Source organism: Musa acuminata, chromosome BXJ2-4 (genome assembly GCF_036884655.1).
Source record: "Musa acuminata AAA Group cultivar baxijiao chromosome BXJ2-4, Cavendish_Baxijiao_AAA, whole genome shotgun sequence".
NCBI lineage: Eukaryota > Viridiplantae > Streptophyta > Magnoliopsida > Zingiberales > Musaceae > Musa > Musa acuminata.
In genome coordinates this window covers 9,356,429-9,380,008 of record NC_088341.1, presented here as the reverse complement: position 1 = coordinate 9,380,008, position 23,580 = coordinate 9,356,429, and the positions used below count along the sequence as shown (strand labels likewise).

The 23,580-nt window shown below is 40.5% G+C and overlaps 2 protein-coding genes across 3 annotated transcripts; both read right to left on the bottom strand.

Annotated features, from left to right (window-relative positions):
- Window positions 1–650: 650 nt before the first annotated feature.
- LOC135609904 (uncharacterized) lies at window positions 651–9,836 on the bottom strand. The gene is made up of 7 exons (XM_065103696.1): window positions 9,671–9,836; window positions 9,408–9,583; window positions 9,238–9,293; window positions 7,920–8,034; window positions 7,631–7,753; window positions 1,459–1,630; window positions 651–1,087 (listed from the first exon to the last, which is right to left on the bottom strand). The coding sequence occupies exons 1-7, from the start codon at window positions 9,767–9,769 to the stop codon at window positions 902–904; spliced, it is 927 nt and encodes a 308-aa protein (XP_064959768.1). The 5' UTR covers window positions 9,770–9,836; the 3' UTR covers window positions 651–901.
- Window positions 9,837–12,726: 2,890 nt separating this feature from the next.
- LOC103981272 (long-chain-alcohol oxidase FAO4A) lies at window positions 12,727–15,785 on the bottom strand. Of its 2 annotated transcripts, XM_018824606.2 has the most exons (4): window positions 15,668–15,785; window positions 15,373–15,581; window positions 14,840–15,109; window positions 12,727–14,672 (listed from the first exon to the last, which is right to left on the bottom strand). In XM_018824606.2, exons 2-4 carry the CDS (start codon window positions 15,571–15,573, stop codon window positions 12,906–12,908), a joined length of 2,238 nt encoding a protein of 745 aa, XP_018680151.2. In that variant the 5' UTR covers window positions 15,574–15,581; window positions 15,668–15,785; the 3' UTR covers window positions 12,727–12,905. The 2 variants fall into 2 exon arrangements, with proteins under 2 accessions (XP_018680151.2, XP_009396212.2); XM_009397937.3 differs by having other exon boundaries at window positions 15,373–15,710.
- Window positions 15,786–23,580: the final 7,795 nt, after the last annotated feature.

Here is a 23,580-nt window from a genome sequence, read left to right as displayed (position 1 = left end):
TATCTTGCCTAGAATCAGGATAAGAACAAAGAAAACAAAATTTGAAGTTAGTAAGGTTATAAGTTATGTTTTATGGGGTTAATTATATAAATTATTTTTTTATAATTTTTTTATATTTTAATATTTATATTTTTAAAAATTATATTGAGTTTTTTTATAGTTATGAAAGTGAAATATTTAATATTATTGTTTTAATAGAATTTTTGTATTTTTTATTTTACAAAATTATTTTTTAATATATATAAATTTAATATTTTTTTTGTAAATATAGGAATTCTAATATAATTTATAAAAATATAAGGATCAGAATAATAAAAAAAATTAATTATAAAAAATATAATTAATCTTGTGGTATGTGAAGAGAGTACTGTATAATATGTATGATATGATAAATAGACAATCGAAATTTAGAAATATATGTGAACACATGAATGACTACTGTGGGAGGCAAACCCATGTCTTAGTTTTCTACCATTAAAGAACTATTGTGATAGGAATATGGGGGCGAAAACCGGTTGTAAATTTAACGGTAACTGGAATAAAATAAGCTGAAAATGTTTAGAAATTACAGGTTTGAACAAAGAACAATGAGTTAATGATTACATAAATTGCTAATAAGAAGAACAAGATTAGTGACACCTTAAATAATATGGGGGGGGGATAATGATCAAAACATTAAAGAAAAAGATTTATTGAGCAGAAGAAAGTAGGGCCAAATCCCCTACTAGTTGAGGAATCCATCTTACTATTGAAAACTCAGGTTCACATATTGATTCTGGTCAAACGTCACCACTCAATCCACAGAATTTGTAGGAAGGCATTTTTGTTTCCGATGGTTCGTTCAACTGCTGATGAACATTGCAATCGATAGAAATCTGCACACAATTTATTTTTCCTGTCATCACGTCAAAAGGTGATGGACCCATTTCTTGAGCACAGATGCAGAACCAAACCATGGTCTTATTGTCCCATCAGAACCAACTGGAGAATGATAAACACCATCCAAGCTTATATTCAGTGCACCTTCAAGATGAGCAGACACTTCCGGAACAACACCGTCTCCCCAAACATCTGCTTGCCCGCACACCTGCAAAAAATGACGGAAAATGAAAATTGGCAGAAAGAAAGAATGACAACCACCCCAACCTATCAATTGAAATGTAGCAATCTGAAGCTAAGCTTCTTTTCTGCAATGGCTGCCAACTTGATTTACAGAGTGGGGGTTTCTTCTGCTTTTGACCCACCATGCAATCAGAACATGAATGAGCAAGCATATAAATCTGTGAATAGATGCGAGAATTGCTTGATGATTCCTCATTGGTAAAATACCTAGTCATCCAAATTTCAGGTGAAAAGAATTTGAGTTTCCATTGGATGCATGGGTTTAAGTTGGGCTTCAAAGAAACATTTCAATGAAAGGATAACCAATTATCTGCTAATCAAAAGAATGCCGTATACCTGCTTGTAACTTTGACCTACGAAGCGAGCATGTAAGCTGGGTGCAGATGAGAGGGACTTGTCATTGCTGTATTTTGCAGGCAACTTGATCTTGTTCAGCTCCTCACCGACAAGCATTGGATCATAAGAAGGGCCGTTCGAATTCCCAAACAAAGGAGCTCCTTGGATATACCTGTGGAAAGCAGAAATCTTTTGCAACAGAAGCTCCTTATATGTTAGAACCAATGCTATTTGCAGCCATGCTAGTATATAATTTTTTCTTTTATCTAATGATTTGTCACACTGTCAAATATTATTGAACAAAATTCTGTCAATTTTCTAATCCTTCTAAAGGAGTTGCACTTCAGGGTGAAGGTAATTACATAAAACTACATCTAGCCCACATCGCATGTGGGACTTCTCTTAGTGATATCACAAGACTCCTCATACCTTATCCAATAAGCCTAATATCTATTTGAGCAAAGAAGAAACAAGTGATACATAGGTGTATGCCTGAAAATGATATGCAAGATGGAATTGATCAATCGTTCAAATAAAATAAATATCATTTTAAATCTATGATCAGGAATTGTCATTTTCCATATATAACACCATGAAGATTACCATACTAGAATGGTCGACAATTTATAGTCCAATATGAACATTTGTAGCAGAATATATGAAACAGAAGACCACAGTATTCAAATTAACAATTGCACACCCAAACCTTACTGTCAAGTTGTTAGGACTCTAGCTAGGAGAGTCCTAATTGAGAGGGACATTCATGTAAAACCTACTTAAGCAGACCTCTATTAAAGAGGTGAAGAGGCCGGCTTGGATTAGGAGGTTGTTTCTTAGAGAAGAATTAGGAGTTGTAAAGGAATAGGAGTCTTGAATAGGACTCGTATTAAAAGTTGGTTAGAAGTAGGAGTCTTGAGTATGAGTCATATTAGGAGTTAGGGTTTAGAAGCCCTATAAATAGCCATGTATTCTTCCTCTTTTCATAGACAATAGATGAATCTTTTCTGCAGCCTTTGAGCAGCAAACTTGGAGGGAGGAACCACTATAGAGTTCCAAGGAGGTCGATCCCCTAAAAAGATCAACCCCAAGTTTAGAATCTGCAAGGGTTCCAACACCTGGTATCAGAGCAACGTTCTTGGCGTCTCGCTGCCCTTTCACAGCCATCCATCAGCCCTCCACAATCGCCCAAAGCAATTCCCACAATTGCTTAAAAGATCGTGGCCAAATTCCATCGTCATCTCCGCCACCGCAGATCATCCTTTGATCTCCCCATGAATTACTATAGGTTCTGATTTCCTACCTTACTGCTGCTGCAATTTAGTTATCCTTATTCGAAAATCTAAAAAAAAATTGTTCCAAAATTGCTGCATAAATTTTCGTCACAAAGTTTTCATCTCTACGACGAAAGATACATTGCAGAATTCCAATCGCATAGCACAGTCTGTTTGATCTTGCTACTGCGTTTTTTCTATCCAAATCTCTATGAAATTTTTATGACAACTTTGACATTTCCTAACAGTAGATTTTCCTTTGGTTTTGTCAAAAAATTCTCAATATAAACCATTGATCTTTTACGTCTAAATTGCTATACTTGAAAATCTACACTGTAAAATTCCTATCGTATAGCACAGTTTGTTTGATCTTGCTACTACGCTTTTTCTGTCCAAATCTCTACAAAATTTTTATGATAGCTTTGACACTTCATAACAGTGGATTTCCCTTTCGTTTCGTCGAAAATTTTTTAATATAAACCACTGATCTTTTACGTCTAATCTGCTATACTTGAAAATCTGCAGAAAATTTCAATCACATATTGTTGCCTTAACCGATCTATTAGCAATCCTTTTTGAACGAAATTTCTTATACACTTCATAGATCATCTTGGCTTCTATCTAATATTGATCTATTAAGGAATTCATCTCTAAAAACAATTTTGTGTTGCTGTAAATTTTCATCGCAAACCGTTGAAATTTTTCGATGAGAATTCTGCTATCGCAACTTACACCAATTTCCTTGTTATTATACTGTCGAAATTTTCTTGATTAAATAGGACATCCTTGCTGTCATATAAACTGAGATTTTGCTGTCAAGTCCCTCCTCAAATCTTCCAAGTTTTTGATGAAAATTTCGTCGAGAAACTGCTATTTCTTCGACGACAATTCTGCTCTTACAAGACAACACATATTTGCAGCAACTTCCACTGATTTCTATCAAACCTTTGCTGCCATCTACCACAGATCCAAAACTTTCATCCATAGTCCTAAAACTCCACCAAACCACACTCTCAAACTGCACCTAAAACAGCCACAAAACAAGCCTAAACCACAGTCTACATCCACCAATCCACCAACCCTTTCGACCATCACTTCTCTCAACCTATACGTATCTTTAACCTGACAACAAAAAAGAGATTTTAACATCACAGATTTGGAGGCATATACTATGGCATCTGAGGAGGTAATCAATGCTAAATTCGAAACCTTCGAGGCCCGAATAAAGGATAAGATTCGGACTCTCTTTACCGAACTCAGTTTGGGCCGACCACCAAGCCCAAAGAAATCACATCAAGGAGAGAGCTCAAACCAATCGCACCAAGCCCGAAGAGATAACTTCCAAGAGAGGGGAGGCTCTATGACCGACCCCAACTATCCACGCATGAGGGTGGACTTCCCTAGATGGGAAGAAGGAGACCCAATTGATTGGATCTTGCACGCGGAGTGATACTTTTGGTACCACAAAACCACGGACACATCTACGGTGAAAATTATAGTTATACATCTTGAAGGGGATGTCATATAGTGGTTTGACTGGTTTGAACACACTCATGAAGTCCTCTCATGGCGACAATTCAAAGAAGGACTGTTGATCCGCTTCGGACCAACCGATTATGAGAACATTGATGGACAACTAGCAAAGATCCGATAAACCTCCACCATTCAAGAGTACCAAACCAGGTTTGAAAGGTTATCTAATCAAACTCGTGATTGGTCTCAAAAACAGCTACTGGGGACCTTCATTAATGGCTTGAAGCCGGAGATCCAGGGAGAAGTTAAAGCGCGACAACCGTACACGCTTATGGCAGCCATCTCTTTCGCACGATTTCAAGAGGAGCGATTGAACCATGAAGCTCGAAGGACTAGGGTTGCTCCCCAACTAGCAATATCGAAGCCCTCAGCCCCCTCTACTATCAACCGAGTCCCTGCACCAAAAAGTTTGACAAGAGAAGAACTTCGGGAGCGATCTGCAAAGGGGTTATGTTGGCATTGCGACGAGCCATGGAGCCGTGAGCATCGCTGTAGTAAAGGGAGACTTCTTATGATTAAACCAGTAGAAGAAGAGGTCATTGAACATCCAGAAGAGAGCCTTGAACATAAAGAAGAAGATGCAGAAGAAGAGCCACAACCGATCGAAGTTACGGTACATGCACTAACCGGCTACTCAAACCCACAAACGATGAAAGTTGGAGGCCTTCTCAAACAACAATCGATCACTATTCTCATCGACACGGGCAGCACTAATAACTTCCTAAACAGTAAGGTTGTTGTCTAGATGGCCTTACCTATCGAGAATTGCAGCAGGTTTGACGTTAAGGTCGTCGATGGATGGATTTTGAAGTATGATCGTAGGCGCTCGCGAGTGAAACTATTGCTGCAGGACCAAGAGATAATTGCATATTTTTTCCTCCTCCCTCTTGATGATCATGAGGCCATGATCAGAATTGAATGATTGACGACATTAGGTGATGTTTCCTGGAATTTTATGAAGCTAATTATGAAATTTTACAATAAGGGGAAACATGTGATACTACACGGGAAACGTGAGGGCGACGTAACGACGATTTGCACAAAACAAATGGAGAAGGTTTTGCATAAAGCATGCAGCGGCTTTTTAGTACAACTTGAGCAGCAAACTAAGGGAGAGCCAATATAATTTGAAGATCCAAACCTACTTCCTTTGCTTGCTGAATTTTCAGATATATTTGACGAACAGAACAACCTACCTCTTACCCGTCGGCATGATCATTATATAATGATTCTTCCAGGCAAACCTCCAGCAAATACTCGGCCATATCAGTATCTACATCTCCAAAAGGATGAAATAGAAAGGATTGTAAAAGAGATGCTCGAAACAAGAGTTATTCGGCCAAGTTGTAGCCTCTACTCTTCACCGGTGCTACTTGTACGCAAGAAGGACGGAACATGACGAATATACGTTGATTACCGAGCTCTCAATGGCATAACCATCAAGGATAAATACCCTATTCCAGTAGTAGATGAATTGCTAGATGAAAGGGAGCACAAATCTTCACAAAGCTGGACATTCGATCCGAGTATCATCAAATACGAGTGTGTGAAGAAGACATACCGAAAACCGCCTTTCGAACACACAACGGCCACTACGAATTTTTGCTTTCTTCAACAAAAGGTGGAATATCTTAGGCATATCATATCAGAGGAAGGTGTGACGGTGGACCCCTCCAAAATAGAAACAATGCAGAACTGGCCAACCCCGAGGAACATAAAATTGCTACATGGCTTTCTCTGTTTAACAGGCTACAACCGCAAGTTCATGAAAAACTATAGAAAGATCAGTGCACCGCTCACTTCTCTACTGAAAAATGATACCTTTCAATGGTCGGACAAAGCCTCCACTGCCTTCGACAAACTTAAGGCAGCCATGACGATGATGCCGATGCTAGCACTGCCAGATTTCAGCCGACCCTTCATCATTGAGGCTGATGCATCTGGAGTCGGAATTGGAGACGTTTTCATGCAAGATGGTCGACCACTCACATACATTAGCAAGGCATTGTCTCCCTCCCATCAAAACATGTCAACATATGATAAGGAGATGCTCGCCATTGTACATGCAACAACGAGGTGGAGATCGTACTTGATCGGATGATGCTTTCAAATCAAGACCGACCATAAAAGCCTAAAATATTTCTTGGAGCAGAAGATATCTTCCCCCAAGCAGCAAAAATGGGTAATAAAGCTTCTTGGATATGATTATGAAATAACTTACAAAAGGGGGAAAGAGAATGTTGTTGTAGATGCACTTTTACGGTTACCTAAGCAAGCTGAATTTTTAGCCATTTCACTTTCGACTAGTGACTTCCTTAAGGATATTAAGAGGGAATGACAGGAAGATCTGGAGACCAGTAAGATCATAAAAAATTGGAGGAAGCACCAAGCTCTGTGGCTCATTACAATTGGGATTCAAAAGAATTACGTTATAAGAGACGCATTGTGCTTGTGACAAATTCTACTTGCATCTTCACGAGCAGATTTTGGACAAAGTTATTTCATATGCAGGGTACTAAATTGAAAAAGAGTATGGCATATCACCCACAAACCGACGGCCAGACGAAAGTTGTAAATAGGTGCTTGGAGACAGCCCAAAGTCACCCACCAGATATGACTACCCAAGGAGAACTCCAGCCCCAACCAAGTGCCATTATTGATCGACGGATCGTGACTCGACGACAACGACCCACTACTGAAGTGCTAATACAGTGGGCGAACCTACCAACAGAAGATGCCACTTGGGAGAACTATGACGACTTGAAGATCAAATTCTCAGAATTCATGAATCGTCAGCCTCGAGGACAAGGCTAATTTGAAGAGGGCGGTTTTGTTAGGACTCTAGCTAGGAGAGTCCTAATTGAGAGGGACATTCATGTAAAACCTACCTAAGCCGACCCCTATTAAAGAGGTGAAGAGGTCGGCTAGGGTTAGGAGGTTGTTTCTTAAAGAAGAATTAGGAGTTGTAAAGGAATAGGAGTCTTGAGTAGGAGTCCTATTATGAGTTGGTTAGAAGTACGAGTCTTGAGTAGGAGTCTTATTAGGAGTTATGGTTTAGAAGCTTTATAAATAGCCATATACACCTCCTCTTTTCATAGGCAATAGATGAATCTTTTCTGCAGCCTTTGAGCAGCAAACTTGGAGGGAGGAACCCCTATAGAGTTCCAAGGAGGCCGATCCCCTAAAGAGATCAACCCCAAGTTTAGAATCTGCAAAAGTTCTAACACAAGTTCTAAAAAAATGCACATCTCATTGCATAATTTGTTAGATTATCTTGAAGGTTGTATTAGTGGTGAACTCGTATCACTCATGAAGAGAACATGATATATTTCATATGCACCAAATTTATGCAATAATGATGGATATACCTTCCAGCGATACATATGTATTTCAATTCTGGTGTATAAACAGCTGGTGCACAATTTTTCTCAATATAATCCAGCAAGCCTTTGGTTTGATCAATTACTCCTGGCAAACCCTTTGGTGGTGGCCTGAAAAAAATTATCACTTACGGATTAAAGCCCAAGTATCACATTGCATTGATAAAACAAAAAAAGGAAGACAAACTAGAATCACATTGTATCGAGAAAATAATTTCCACAACTATAAAATTTATCATTTGAGTGAATTAGTGAAATAACCACAAAGAGGGCATACAAGTGAGGGGATCCAAGAGTTAGCAGTAAAGAGATTCTCGACATCCTAAATTCTTCCATGTATACACGTGCAAGCCATCCTCCTGCCGAGTGACCTACAAGCGATATGCTCCCACCTAAATAATGTTAAAAAACAAAGTTTTACTTCTCATCGTCCCAAACCAAACCACAGAATGCCAAATGACAATGTCAAGCTTATCAACAACAATATGCAAGTTGGAATTAACATTCAACATAAGAAATTTGTAAAGAGAAACAGATAGATTCATGCCACAAGATCAACCAAGAAGTTCAGGAAAAACAACTATACAGCTGCATTGTATGAAACTTGTCAGCAAAAAATTTTCACACTGTAAATGGGTTGAGAAGTTCTTTGACCTCAAAACCAGAGTAGTGACAGATTTAAATACTATGTGAAAGAGAGGTCTAGATTTTGTAGTGTTCCATGAAAATCCCAACTTTGATACTCGAGCTTAACTCTAATCACTTGGACACAAATAAGAACAAAAGCAAATTGTATAAAAAACCATGAAACGGGCGGTATGTACTGGTCTAAGCATCAATCCATATGCAGATCGCTCCGGTTTAGGCGGTTCAGTCCGCTCATATAAACAGGAAACTTTCCTAACCCTAATCGCTTCTCACGCACATTGCACGCCGCAACCTATGCTTCTCAATGTGACCTCCGCTTCCCATGAATGCTAGGACCTCGTCACACACCATCACCATGCACCACCTTTGCCCTAATCACTTCTTATGTGTACCCCTCTTCTCCTCTTCCTCTTCATCATATTTCTGCTTCTGTCTCATGTTCCTCCACCATCTCCTCTTCTTTCTTCGTCCTCCTCTTCCTCCACCGTGCCACTTCTCACAAGTACACCTCTTCTCCTCCTTCCTCTTCCTCCCAATTCCTACTCCTCTTCCTCCACTATCTCCTCTTCTTCCTTCCTTCCTCCTCTTCTTCCACCGCCCCTTCCTCTTTTACTCTGGTTTCTCCTCTCCAAAACACCTGAACCGACTGGTACATACCGCTCCAGCCAGATCATTGAAACTGGTACGATACCCAAAACCTCGAGCTCAATTCATCCTGAAATCAAACAAATTTACCAAAATATTAGGAGAACCAACTCTCCATCCAGATTCTGTGAAGCTTGCCAACAGAATCTTACACTATTTCATACATTAAATCCTCATTGAAAGACAGAAAGATTTGCGTCTGTTAGGAAAGAACAGGTTAGCCTACAACGCACGGAACACTATCAACCAGCTTCAATTCAATCAAATTTCAGCTGAAATTTCACAATGTCTGATGAGATTACCATCTTCCAAATGAAGCTTAGCCTCTGCAACAGCCTCGGCGACTCTTTCAAGATACCTGACAACGACAAGCTAATTAGTGCGCCGAGACGGCAAGAAAGAAGCCGAGAGTTCCGACTGCCACTCCGCCGTTGCAGTAAACAGAGTCAAGGCCGCGAGAACGGTACAGTACCAATCGATTAGGGGCCGAGGGTGGAGACTGCCCCTCCAGAAGCCGGGGCTGAGCAGTGCGGCGGCATGGCGAAGCCAGTCGACGCGCGAGACCCTGGCGACCACGGAGGGGATGCCGTACCCTTCTCTCAGCGTCATGGCCATATCCTTGTAGTCCCCGGTGTTGTTCCCCAGCCCCTGCAGACCACGAAACAGGTCAATAAGGGATCGCATATTACCTCATCAGGTGGCCCAAGTTCAACACAAGCACGGAGAGGGCTCAACCGGAAGAATGACGACTGGGCGGAGGGCAACGGTGGAGGAGGCGGCGGAGGTGGCCGGAACGGTGCGAAGGGAAGGAGGAGGCGATGGGAGGAGAGACATGGCTGCTTCGTCTCAGAGTGTGAGTGAGAGGCTGAGGAAGGTAAAGCTGTGACGCCACCTTCAGCTTGAGAGTGACATGCGTCCTGCCTCAAAAGGAAACATTTTGGATGGACTCTTTTTTTTTTTGTGTGTGTCTATTTTAAATTATATAATTTTTAATGCATGATTTTTGAAACAAATAATTATTTTACCAGTAATTTATAATATAATTTGCAAGCTCCAATTGGTTTTCAAGTGAATTCAAATGGGTGAATAATATGGATATGGATAATATTACCAATTTATAATGTAACATTTTGTAAGCTCCATCTACGGTATGGATATACACGTAATATTTTCGGAATTATTATTTTAAATTAATATCTTATTATTTATTATGTTGCAGTTATGTTGGGGATAAATATTTATCCTATCACCATCAATTAGATCAATCATCAAAGATAGAAATATCTGAATGTATTGAAGGTATACTTTGAAGATTAAATTTATTATTTTGATATCGAAAGATCATACTATTCTGTAATATACTGAAGTCAAAGATAAAATTTATTATTTTAATATTGAAAGATCATACTAACTCCAAGGTCTTGAAGTCATTCGATTAGAGAAAACGAACACATGATGATTTTAGAGGCTTAGTCTTTTTTTTTTCTTTTACCGTTCTACTAAAAGAGAAAAATAAAAAAAATATGAAATAACTAATCTGATTAATTATTCAATGAGAATTGTTAGATTCATCTAAAGAATTTGGCAGCATTGTTCCATCCAATAGGAATTTGAAGAATCTCAAAGTGAAAGTGAAGGTCCCATTCTCAAAATCAATCCCTTGGAGCTATGACCTTAGAGACACTACAAGGAATTGAAGGAGCTTAAGTAGAATCAAATTCTATAGTGTCCAATTTACTTTATCAAGAAGAACAATGAAGACTTCATGATATGAAATTCATCCTATCAAGAAACACAAGGATCATGGATAAATTTTGAATATTATATTTTACTAAGTCAATACTCTTATGCATATAGAGTGGATAATCGTGTAGTCTAATTTATTTACTAATATTATTGGACTCAACCAAGATATGGAGTGATAAATTATGCATCAAATATAATGATCCAATTCAATCATCTCACACCACTAACATGAGATGTTAGGAGAGACAACAAAAACAATCATACCCAAACCTATATTTTTGATTATCGAAGTTGTAAAAAAGTAATCTTATCATGAGATTTGTGTTTAGTAGTAGAACTTCGAGATTGGTAGATTTCATCGACATATTTTCCCCTTTAGAAGCATCAGATAGATTTTTTTTTTGGCATACTCTGATTCACCAGCCAAAAACAAGCATGTCCTGTGTGCAAGTGGATTCCATAAAATAAATGATTTCAAGAGTAGAATCAGAATTAGCTAAACCTCACTGCAGATGTTCTTCACAGAATATATTAAAATGGCCCTTTTTTTATTTCTGTCAAGCATTTATAACCATTGTCAGAAAAAAATCATTTGATGAAAAGAAAGTTAACAGAAGAAGATAGTCCAATGCAGCAATAAATATTTAATGTTAAGATATAATTACCATTGTTAACTATTATGTGGAAGTAAAATTTGAATAAGAAGAAGGGTATCATCAAATATGAGCTACTCTGAGAAGAAAATGCACTAGTAAATAAGATATTCTATTTATTAGTCTGAAATCCAGCATGCTATAAGCAGTATTTATATAATCAAAACATGCAGAGAACACAGAGATGAAACAGAGAAAGAGAGAGAGAACCATTGAGTGAGATCAGAAAACAAGAGCTAGATTACTAAACAATAATTGAAGCAGAAACCTAAGATGAATAATAGACTGAATCTGACACAAAAACATCTGAAGCTTGAAGTCTGTTCAGATCCCACTGGCTTTTAATGTCAGATTTTGATGTGCTTGCACTGCATGCAGCAGCAGCATCCTTCATGGTGCAACATCCTGATGAGCTACAGCTGAACTGGTGACACCATTATGCCTCTTTGATGGGCCAGAAGGCGGCACAATGTCTCCCTGGGGCAAGAAGTTGGCAGAAGCTAATCCTCCCATCTTGAAGGATGCATGGTTGCCTACTTGAACAGTGATCACAGCCTCCTGGATTTCACAGCTTGCACCATCAAGTGTGGAAGATAAGATGGTTAGTGGGAGGAGGTAAAGGAGGAGGTGATTCAAGGCCATGGCAGTGTATCAGAAGTGATCTGTGCCCTGTCTTCCTACTCCAATTCTCTTCTTACATGCTGATTTCAGGTCAAACTCAAACTGAAGGGTTCTTCAGATCTTTAAAGTGGAAGAGAGAGGGATTGAGACTCAAGGAGTTAGTTTTTTCCTCACAAGTCATCAGAGAAAAGGAGGGAGGGAGAGAGGATAAGAATTAATTATATCAAACAGTCCTTTAGCTTCCAGTTAAATGTTGCAGGCAAAGAGACAAGAGCAGTAGAAGAGAACAACCATTTTGTTGGGCGTGTATTCATCCTCATAAGACCATTGAATGCTTGTAGTTCTTCTATTTAGAATAGCATGTTAAGTCGAATTATAGTTTCTGAGGAGTTACAATCCACAGTTCATAAGACTTCTGCCAATGTAAGGAAGAGCAATTCCACCAATAATTGGCAGCTTATTTTGTCAATAATCCTGGAACAATGGACTGCAACATCAACATGCAAACTGCTTCTTTCCATGTCTCCTAGCTACTTAATATACATCAGTTACAAAGAAAACCCCTGCATCATACACTGAACAAAGTTGTAGCTTTTCCAGAGCATGCATGCATCCAGTTTTGCTAGTTAAGAAGCCTCCACATATCCAAACTCATCCACACCATGAAGATTTCCAGGCCAAGGTAGCACAGAAGTAAAAGATCACCACCTTGCTTTGACAACTTCAAGTCTGACAACACAACTAGATGCAGTATAATCAAGATGATCTTATAGCATAAACATGTAGATGTTGTGACCTGTACATTCCAACCCAAGCATATTTTAGAACATTCAAATTTATTATGATGGAGTTCATCAAAACACTGACATTGATAGAACAACAATCACACACTATATATAGAGCGGAATGTTGCAAATGCAGCACTAGTAGTTGTGGTGTTACTGCAGAGGCTAATAAGAGCTGTTGTTGCTGCCCTGTAACACTTGCAGTATGGATTGGGCAGTGCAGTAAGCGATGGCCTGCACTGTGACCATGGGGTTCACCCCCAGCGCAGTGGGGAAGACGCTTGTATCCGCCACGTACAGCCCCTCCACCTCCCACGTCTCCCCTCGAGGGCTCACCGCCCCCTCCTTCGCGTCCGCTGCCATCCTGCAGCTCCCCATCTGGTGCGCCGTGCTGATGGGCGTCTTCCCGTCCCTCAGCCCCCTCCTCACCACCTCCGTCACCAGCTCCTCCACCCCTTCTCCTCCTCCTCTTCCTCCCACCTTCACCCTCTCTCCCTTGCCGTGATGCGTCCCCACCTCCTCTGCTCCCGCCGCCGCCAGTATCCTCACCGCAGCCTCCAATGATCGCTTCAGCTTCTCCTCGTCCTCCTCGTCCATGCGGTACACCACCGACTCCGGATAGTCTGCCGTGCCGGACCCTTTGTCTCTGACAAGTGCGAATATGTGAGCAGTGCGCGAGAAGCGCGTCATCCTCTCCCGGAAGTCCGCGGCCGATAGCCACGGGGTCACCGTCGCGAACATGCCGGGGTGCAGAGCTGGTGTCTGCAGCAATGTGCAGTAGGACGACAACGGGCACATGGAGGTTAGTATCCCGCCCTCGTAGCTTTTCCGGCATTCCTCTGGCCACCTAGTCGACGGGAAGAAACCCCACGCCACCACGGCGGGGTGGATGTGGAGGTGCTTCCCGATGTGCACGTTCTTGAGGCCGCTCCGCTTTAGCAAACTCGGCGTGTTGAGGGCGCCGCTTGCCACCACCGTCACCTTCGACTCGACGGTGAACTCTTCGTTTCCGAACGCAACGACGACTCCGTTGGCGACGCTTCGGCCGAGTCCTCTTCCCTTGCGGTACAAGATTCTCACTGCCTTGCAGCAGGGGAGGATGAACCCGTTCCCGGAGTCTGCCAAGTCCGCGAGCCACGTCTCTTTGGTGCTCTGCTTCTTCCCGTTCTTGCAACCGAGGTGGCACCACCCGCAGTAGTGATCAGGTGGGGCGTTGCATGGCACGTTGGCCACCGGATATCCCAACTTCTCGCACCCTCTTCGCAGGATCATATTGTTGAAGCCTTCTTCTTTGACGTCGGATTGGACTCCCATGCGCTCGCACACGACGTCGAGGGCTTCATCGTAGGCTTTACTGGAGAAGAGCTCGAGGCCGTGCTCGTCGCACCACTCGCGTCTGACATGCCCCGGGGTGCGAATGGAGGCCGACCAGTTGACGGTGGATCCGCCGCCTACGGTGGACCCGGCGAGGAGCAGGGCTCCGACGTCGTCGGTGGCGACGAGGCCGCCACCCTCGTACATGGCGCCCAAGGCCGGTCCTTCGAGAAGGGAGAGGCGGCTGCTGGGATAGTAGTCCCCCTTCTCGATAACAATGACCTTGTAGCCAGCCTTGGCGAGGACGCCGGCGACGACGCTACCGCCAGAGCCGGAGCCGATGACCACGGCGTCGCAGGACAGGGTGAGAGGGGAAGAAGGGAAGGTGGCAGGGGCGGGGAAGCCAGCTTTGTGTAGCATTCGTGTGATGACATCTCTTGGCTTCTCCATGTGAAGGAGAGCCGAGTGCAGCGGACCGAAGACGTCGTCTTCTTGGTCGACCGGGTCTTTTTCCTGGTGTTGTGGGGTCCCCAAATGTTGACTCTGGTCAACCAAGTCAGGGTCCGGTCCACAGTAGCCCATTGCTTTCCATGCCGGGTTGGTGCGGTCATCGTTGAGCTGCAAGCAATTGGAAAGGAATGCAATTAATCTATTTAGAAACGTAGATGACTGTTAAAACACGGATAATCAAAATTACAATGCTAAGTTTAATCACTGTAAATAAGCTCAATTATCGAAGGAAAAAGTAGCCAAAGATGAGCAAAGGAGCATCACAGAGATGGTACCTGAGTGAAGTAGAGGCGCATGGTAAGATACTTGAGGCACCTGAAGAGCATGGCATAGAGTGGGAATGAGCCCAGCGACCATGAGAGGAGGATCTGCTCGCGCTTCGTCCTCTCCACCTTGGCGAACCTGTGGAAGTAGGGGAACTGCTTCGACAAGCTTCTGGTTCCGCACATGGCGAAGGTGCCGTACCATGTCGACAGCAACCACATGGCCAAGTAGAGCAGCCCGGCCGCCGGGTGCTTCAGTCCCCCGGAGAGCAGTCCTCCGATCTGCATCACACTTCATCTCATTACCTGTGTGGTGTAAATCCATCGATAGTTTCTGAGAAGTTGTGTGTAAAGATACGAGTCGATATGTTTCATGTGTGATCTGAAAGCAGATGCCTATATGTATCAGACAACAGCTGACATACGTCTTATTTGCTGTCTTGTAAGTTAAATCTATGAAGTCTCGAACGAGAGTCACATCGAGAACTCGGTCGTGAAGCTGCAAGTATTCTACTCACTGTTCGTTGCAATGTGGTGTATCTTACGTGCTCAGAAGTGCCAACCATGGACGCCGAGGTGCCGTAGAACTCGACGAGCCCTTCGTCCCCGACGGAAGAGACGTCGACTTGAGGGAGGAGGGTGTCGCAAACAGCCGCCAGTGACTCCTTCAGACGCTCCGGAATCAGGTTTGGATGTGTCAGCTGGCTCACTGTCTTCCATGTCTTCATCTCTTCTGGGTCGGCCATGGCATGCGCTGTCAAGTACCGAGTCGTTCACAAGGGAATGGTGAAGGGAAGAAAGATTAAGGAAACAAAAACTGAAGCATGTATGTTGTGATACCTCAACTCTCTCTCTCTCTCTCTCTCTCAGGGGTTTCGGTGAGCACACTTCCCTTGCTTGCGTCTACATATACTAGTGAGTGCCCCGTGAGGACTGAGGTAAATGCACGGCTGACCATAGACCATCTTCTCGGACTGCACCGGTGCACCTGCCACCATAAATGCGATTGTTTTCCAGCACAGAATGGAAGACAAGGAAGCTGTGTGTCTTTAAGGCTCTTGGACAGTTCTTTCGTCTACGCAATTCACATGTATGCCTGAGACAAATACAGGAAACCCATCAAGGATGAAACAGGTGATGGATGACCTTCACACTGTTCATGAAATCAAGCTGTGCTGTTGCCGGTTCTTTTCACGTCATGCACCAGCACTGCGAACGATGAGCACTGCACAATGAACCTCCATCGAGGTTCTGCCAATGCCATGACTCGTCGAGCCCAGGCAATGGAGAGCCCGTAAGATCTGATCTGCCCTTGAAATGTATCTCAGCCCAAACATCAGATGGGCAATGAGTGGCATGTAATTGTAACAACAATAATGCATCGAAAAGACAATAGCAATCAATGTAGCACGTACAGAAAGTACTGCAGCGACAATCACAGTTTCTGATGGATGCAGTGCACCATCACATTAATATTGGAACATGATAGCTACATTAACAGCTATTATATCCTTGTTGTATACAGCACATTGGGAATCAAACTACCATTCATACGATGTTATTTCATCATTGTTATGGCCAGGCTTTGCATTCTAGCCAACGAAACAAGAACAGCATCTTCCTTGTTCTTCCACCGTAACATTGCATCATTGTTATAGCAGTTCTTGCATGTTGGATTATTAGGTAAATTCTAGTAAATGAAACATGGCCCATATTTTCCTACAAAAGGAATCCAGCACCATAATGGGTGCAACTACATTGAATTGTTACTAGTAACATATAAATTCCTGAGAACAGTCATGAGAATATTGAGTCCACCATGAAATAGAAGATTGAAGAAAAGCACAGCACTTCTCATATTAGAAATTTAAGATAGACACTATGAGGGGTATTAACATATCTATGCATTCAAAGTTTGACATTGCATATGCATATATATTCCTCCAAATATTAAGATCTTTCACATATATCCTCATGTTCACATCCAACCAAAAACTACTCAGGTTAATCATACTTAACTGCAGTAAGCATTAGCTGATGGAGTTCTAAAAATATTTAAATACCTAAAACAATAAGTTTCTAAAGGGTATTAGAATTTCAATCATCATTCAAATCTTTTAATGTTTTGCAAGAATATACGTGCTATACTTAATTTAGAGGATAAATAGTAAAGCCACTTATTTTGGAGGGGTATATATAAATATATGTATATATAAAGTCCTTATATCTGTTTCCAATCTTATTAACTGAGTCATCATTTTTTGGCCACAATCAAATGCCTTCAGGCACTTCTTTGTCACACAAACTTAGTGGCCTTTAGACCAATTTAGCATTGCCTATCAGCCTATACTCTCTGCAAAGACAACTGCCAAACTCATCATGCCAAAAGGCCATTTGCAGTAGTGAACTCTTACAAGGAACTAATGCCATTGGCATTGTTAGGAGAATGATTTATGAACACAAGCACATTAGTGGAAGGTTCTCGCATTCCTGGGTCATGAAACTGCCATTGACACAAACCCTGGTTCTCACATTCCACTGTCATGAAAGGTTTAGGTTTTAGGGTTAATCTTATAACCTTTTACATCAGCACCATTAATTGCAACAGTGAAGTTGAAGGTGACTGCATATCTGAACTTTAGCAGGTCTTTTTTGTCTGGTTTTCTTCAGCAGCACTGCTGCAATTCAACTGCAACACCAGCTAACATTCAATTCCTTCTCTTTATGAAGCTCATCACTCAACTGCTGTTGCCTCTTCTGCCCTCCACAGCGTGGACTTGTATGGCCATCACCATTGATGTTTAGGTGGGTCAGTGTGCAGCTTTCACTATTAGCAGTTGAAGGCAACAATTAAGTTCTCACTGATGGCAATTGGTGGCAAATATTGATGATGGCACGGCAATTAGGTGTAGGGGAATCTCATTCATGCTCATGCCATGTTGGCAGCAAAGCCATAAAGATTGCATGAAATAGATGGCCAAACACTATATGAAACATACCAAAAGAAATGCATGGCATCATGCAAAATTTATGAGCACTCCAAAAGTTGTACTAGGCATTTTGGCCCTAAGAGGATTGATGGTGCAGCAACAGGAGTAGCTTCAGCTCTTCAGCACAGGCAGAGATCATGAGTGAGTAAATAGAGAGAGAGAGAGAGAAATCCTTGAACAAATGATGGTAGGGAAGAAGAAAGGATTTATAATGGATTCAATTCTCCTTAAAACACTATTTCTTTTCAAGAAAATCAAACAGAACTGAAGAAAACTAAGAGTATTTATTTCTATTGGAAACTAAGAAACACTGTTTCTTTTCAAGTAATATAAAATATTACTTTTGTTTTGTTAATATTCTCGAAATAAGATAGACCATGATGAACAACAAGATGAGAGTTATTGAGAATTTATTATAACTTATTGAACCAGAAACACTTGTTAAACATATGTCAAACATGATAACTGTTTTCACACTGTTTTAACCATTCAAGAAAAAAGTAAAAGGAAGAACAAATAAAAAGTTTAGTACTGTTCTATTTCCATTAACAGATATTGTTTCTGGAGAGGAAACTGAAGAACTCAGAGCACTTGCCATGCTGAAAAACTTGATGGATTGAGTCAGTAATATCCTCATGTAAAGTGATGTTACTGACTAAAATGCTGCATTAATTATGTCAAACAGAGTCACCATTTGGTTAGAATATGCTTGTATCGAAGTCAGATTGAGTTTTGTTATCAAGTAACATGTTGCTTGAAGTGAACTAGTGCACAAACTGGATCAAACCAAGCAAATTTGTCATCAAGTTGATCACATGATGGCAGATGTCAGAGGAGCCCCACATGGCCTGGATAGGGGAGAAGCCAAGCTCTCTGTGTTGGATCATGAAAGGCAGAAGCCACAGAAAAGATTGGTCATGAATCTGTCACCTCCTAATATCTTGCCTTCTCTTCACTACCTTGATCTTCAATGTTAGACTCGCTCCAAAAACCATTCATCTTATCATGTCAAATTATACACCACTGTCGATCATCAACAAAATCTTCCCTCACTTGTGAACTTTTCTTTGATATCATGTTAAATTATTGATCGGATCATCAACAAAATAGTCATGCCGATATCTTCCAGGTTTTATATGTAAGAAAATCTGTCCAAAGAATCCATTTGCACGGTATACTCGTCGCCGACTGTTCTTCTCAGAGTGTCATATTCAAGTAAGAAATTGTTAGCCATTTGTTCTGAATCACATACACTTGTCTGTCCATATAGAAACAAGAATTTAACATAACCAGAATGATACATTGTTTCACCTAAGAACAGTGGGTGTCTGTGCAGCCAAAGCTGCTGCATCTCCCACTCTAATGCGCTTCAATCATTGAACACAGTCGGTGATCACCAGGCAGAAGAACATAACCTTGCTCGCACAATTCTGTCAGATGCTTTTCATCGATTCCAAATCCTCAGCCATGTGACATGCAGGACAATTATTCCTCCTCGAGCTCGGACAGCACAACCATCCTAGTGGAAAATGTCACGACTTACTGCTAGATTCTTGCTCTGCCTCAGAAGAACTGCACAAGTGAGGACAGACTCTCTCTGCTTTTGTGTGGCCAGAGGACCAAGTTGAGGCATGGCATGAGCTGCGTTGGATGCACCACTGTGCCTTGTTCCTATCTCAAACAGTGGCAAAGAGGAATCTATTTGGTTTCTCTCACAGGTTCAAACACTCGGAAGAACAGTGACCTCCAGTAGTTCCATCACAACTCCATCATTTCATTTCCTCTTGGTTGAACATGGACTCCATCTGCGGAGGAGGTGTCAAATGAGAGTGCAAAATGATTGGGTAATTGAGTGGTTTGCTCGTTGGAGAAACGACATATGAAGGGTGTCTTGGCGAACCTCTTCATCCAACAACAGTGACGCTTAATTCCGTGAACAGTCTCCTTTCCTGTGCATGTCTCTTGGTGGACAGGCATGCTTGAATGTTGCTGCCCCCATGAACTGAGAGATCATCTTTAATGGAACAGACATAGCCAATCTTTTATGTCATTCGGTACTCGCCATGCCCTCCAATCAACTCGAACTATCACATTAATATCATTTAAAGAAGAAATTTTTATTTCAAAAGTTTTTTTATAAATATAAGATTCTCTTACCTTACACTTGGATAATTCTCGCCGGTGACACTTGTGACTCTTTCGATTGAATGATCCAAACTTAAAAAGAAATTATGTTTTTTTTATGATCTAATTCTCTTTTAAGATATAAGTCGAGTCGGATTGACTCTACGATATCAATGGATGATCAATCCGAAATATTAATAAAGTGTTGATAGGTCTACTATTGAAATGTGGGTTCATCTTCTGAAACCCTTAAATGCTGAAAGATGGATGAAGCATAAAAATGAAATTAATTTCCTTACTAATATGTGTGCATAGGGCATGTGCTCTTCAAATTCCTTAATATAATCATACTCTAGAAAGTACTATTAAGAATACAGAGTTTGGCACTTCCCCCTTGTCTATTTATTGTTGTTGCTATCATGCTTCATGTCTTTATTCTAGACATTGTCTGCATGATATGGATCTGCAAGTCTGCTAAGTGAGTTTGGTGAATCACTTTGATGCTTGAATGATTGCTAGCTATCAGAGCACTTCTCTCCTTGTCTTGGACAGGGTGTAGATTTGTGGGTGAGAAGAATACTAAAGAAGGGAAACACCTTTGACTGTAAACAGTAAAATTGTGGGATGGAATCCCATATTTTTTATTTATTCTTTGTAATAAAATAAAAAATACAAAAAAAATTTAGTAAAACATTTACAAAAATCTTTCATTCATTCTCATAACCAATTTAAATTTAAAATATTGCATTTTTGGTGCACAGGAAATATAATTTATTATTTATATATACTATATTACTTAGTGGAACAGTGTTTGGCCTTATTTTATTTAAAAAATTCTCTAAAATTTTAGTAAATAATCAAAAAACTCATTTTGCCTTAAAAAAAGGTTTTTTTTTTATCATAATGATTACAATGATTCTTATTACTGAACCAATACATTATAACTACATTAAAATAATATCCTTTAATTGATTCAAATTTCAACCAATTATAATTATCAGTTTTATTATGGGCTTTAGAGTCTCATTAAATGATATATTTGAGTGTTTTGAGTAATTTTGTTTAGGAATAAGGAAGGCTTTGACATATGCATCAGAATAAAACATGATACATCTTTTTTTCTTCTCATTTATCTTAAATTCAAGTCTATATATCTTGGAAAAGATTATAATAAAAAAGTAAATATTTACTTAATTATAATGTTTTAAGTTATTGAATCAAAATAATAATTTTGTTCAGAGATACTGTAATCAATCCAATTTACCATTGGATCTGAATTTTGGTAAGGAGAGTATTTTTATCATTTTACAAAGGAAGATATATATTTTTAAAATAGAAAGGTGGGATTATTCAGAAAAACTCATATTTTGCATCTTTCGGATAATTAAATAAATAATTTTGTTTTCAATCTTCAAGGATGAGCGTCGGATCCCAAACAGTATATAATAAAACCACGTGGCTCAATCAGGTCCATTGATTTCGCACATAAATTGCACACCGTGCGACGGGATGGAGACATTTCTTTTCGCCGCCGCCGGCGATGGCTACGATTCGGCAGTCGATGCCGCCTCCGGTTCGCTTGGTGCAGGTCGGGAACGCCGCGATCCGTCGGCGGACGAGCCGCTTCCCGCCTTGCACCAACTGAATCGGAGGCGGAAAGCGACGACGTTCTCCTTCTTCCGCGGCTCCCGTTCGCGGGATCTCCACGCCGCGAGGTCGGATCGAGTCTCTTCGTTGACGTTAGAATACTCATCGTCTTTTCTTATTCTGATCGATGCGGTTTTGTAGGCTCTGATGATGGTTTCCTCCCCTCTCTTCGGGTAGGTTTCTCCCTAAAACCATGGAAACGTTGAACCTTATGTATAGATTCTGTCGATCCGGTCGAGCTACTAGATTGATGACCATAGGCTTAACTTGACAATACTTATCATTGATTGTCCTCATCAAAGGTCATGAAACTGTTGTCGAAAAGATAATTAATGGTTCTTATTTTCTCTGTCCATCTTGTTCGTTTTGATTTAGGGTTCCCTCTATTTGATCGAATAATTAGGCGCCTTCATTACGCTCCTGTCTTCTTCTTTATTTTCTCTTGGATCATTGCTCCGATCTCAGCCCTCAGCATTCTCCGTATCTTCGCCCCTGATCACATCCTTTCGCATAAAGAACTACTCTCTTCCCTGCTAAATGGCCTTGATTTTGCTTTCGGATTGGATTGTTGGTTCTCCCTTTTATTCTTTTCGAAAAAAGAAAGTGTTTTTTTGAGGTAATTTGTCATTTATTCTTTTTTGTTTTCATGGTTGATTCTCGATCTGGTAAGGTATGCCTCCGGAGAATTACTTGTGTAGCTGACGATATTTCAAGCAAAGGCTGAGGGAGAGGGATGACAAGGGTTGTGCCCTGCTTCACATTGGTGCCAGTAAGGGTGACCTGCAAGGTGTTGGTGTTTTTATATCTTCTCTCATTTATTAGCTTTAAATTTCAAGTTGTCAACAAAAAATGCTTATCTGTCTAGAGTTATTGCGTTATTAGACTGGTACTTTGCTGTCTGCCTAAATAATTCAGTCCACTTATTTAGTATGTTAAAGAGTTATTGTGTTATTAGAAGTTTAATTTGCCTTTTCGTGACTTGGAAGAAATGCATGCTCATCTGCACATTAGAGGAAAAGCCTAAGATTCTACTGTAAAATGGAAAAATTAGTTTAGATTGATATAGTTGATAAATGGGATTATAACAGAGTTAATTATCTTTGACACTGGATTATTTTCTTTTGCACAGAAGTATAGGCCATCCACTGAATTCTTAATCCATATTTAATTGTCTAATTGGTTCAAGCAAATTAAACGTGAGCTAGAACAATCTCACCACTGAAGAGTTGAAAACGAAAAAAAGTTATTTTCTTTGTTCCTTTACCTTCACCTTATTTTGTCATTTACTTGATCAGGTTTGGTCGACTTGATGCATCATTGTTCCAAAATTGCTCTCATTGAAGCATCAAGAATCATGCACAATCTGGATGATACATGTGCTCCAGTGTACCAATTTCTATCAGTGTGATATAAAATGTCAACTTTTCCTGCCCTGACACCTGAGAGCCGTAATGTGATGTGTGTGTTTTTATTTTAGTAAATTACATATTTTGGTTTGCGAAAAATTGCAAATTTTACCTCCCTAGTGGGAAGTATGTAGAAATCACTCTGTATGCTTAAGGAATTTGAATTTTAGAGGTTATCTTCCTTTCGCAGATTTAGACTTTTGGTTTACATCTTCCATTTAGCCATTCCATAGTATTAGAAGAAGTGTACCCTTATCAAATGGCAGAAATAACCAATATATTGTTGACATCTTAGACAGTGCAAAAAGTTTTATTCTGTGCATACACTTTTGAGATTCATGTTTTATTTATTTATTTTTAAGTGTACCGCTTATGCTACTTATGATCAGATTGGTGCACCATCAATAATGTGTTTTAATTAGGCTCAGTATGCCCTATTTACTAGATCTATAATTCAAATTGCCATCATTGAGTATACCCAATAATGTGTGATGCTCCTTCATATGCCTGCACAATGATGGCACATCAGTGTAATGGTTGTTACTTGAGGGAGGTGCAAATGCTAATGCTAGAATGAAGGGGGCAT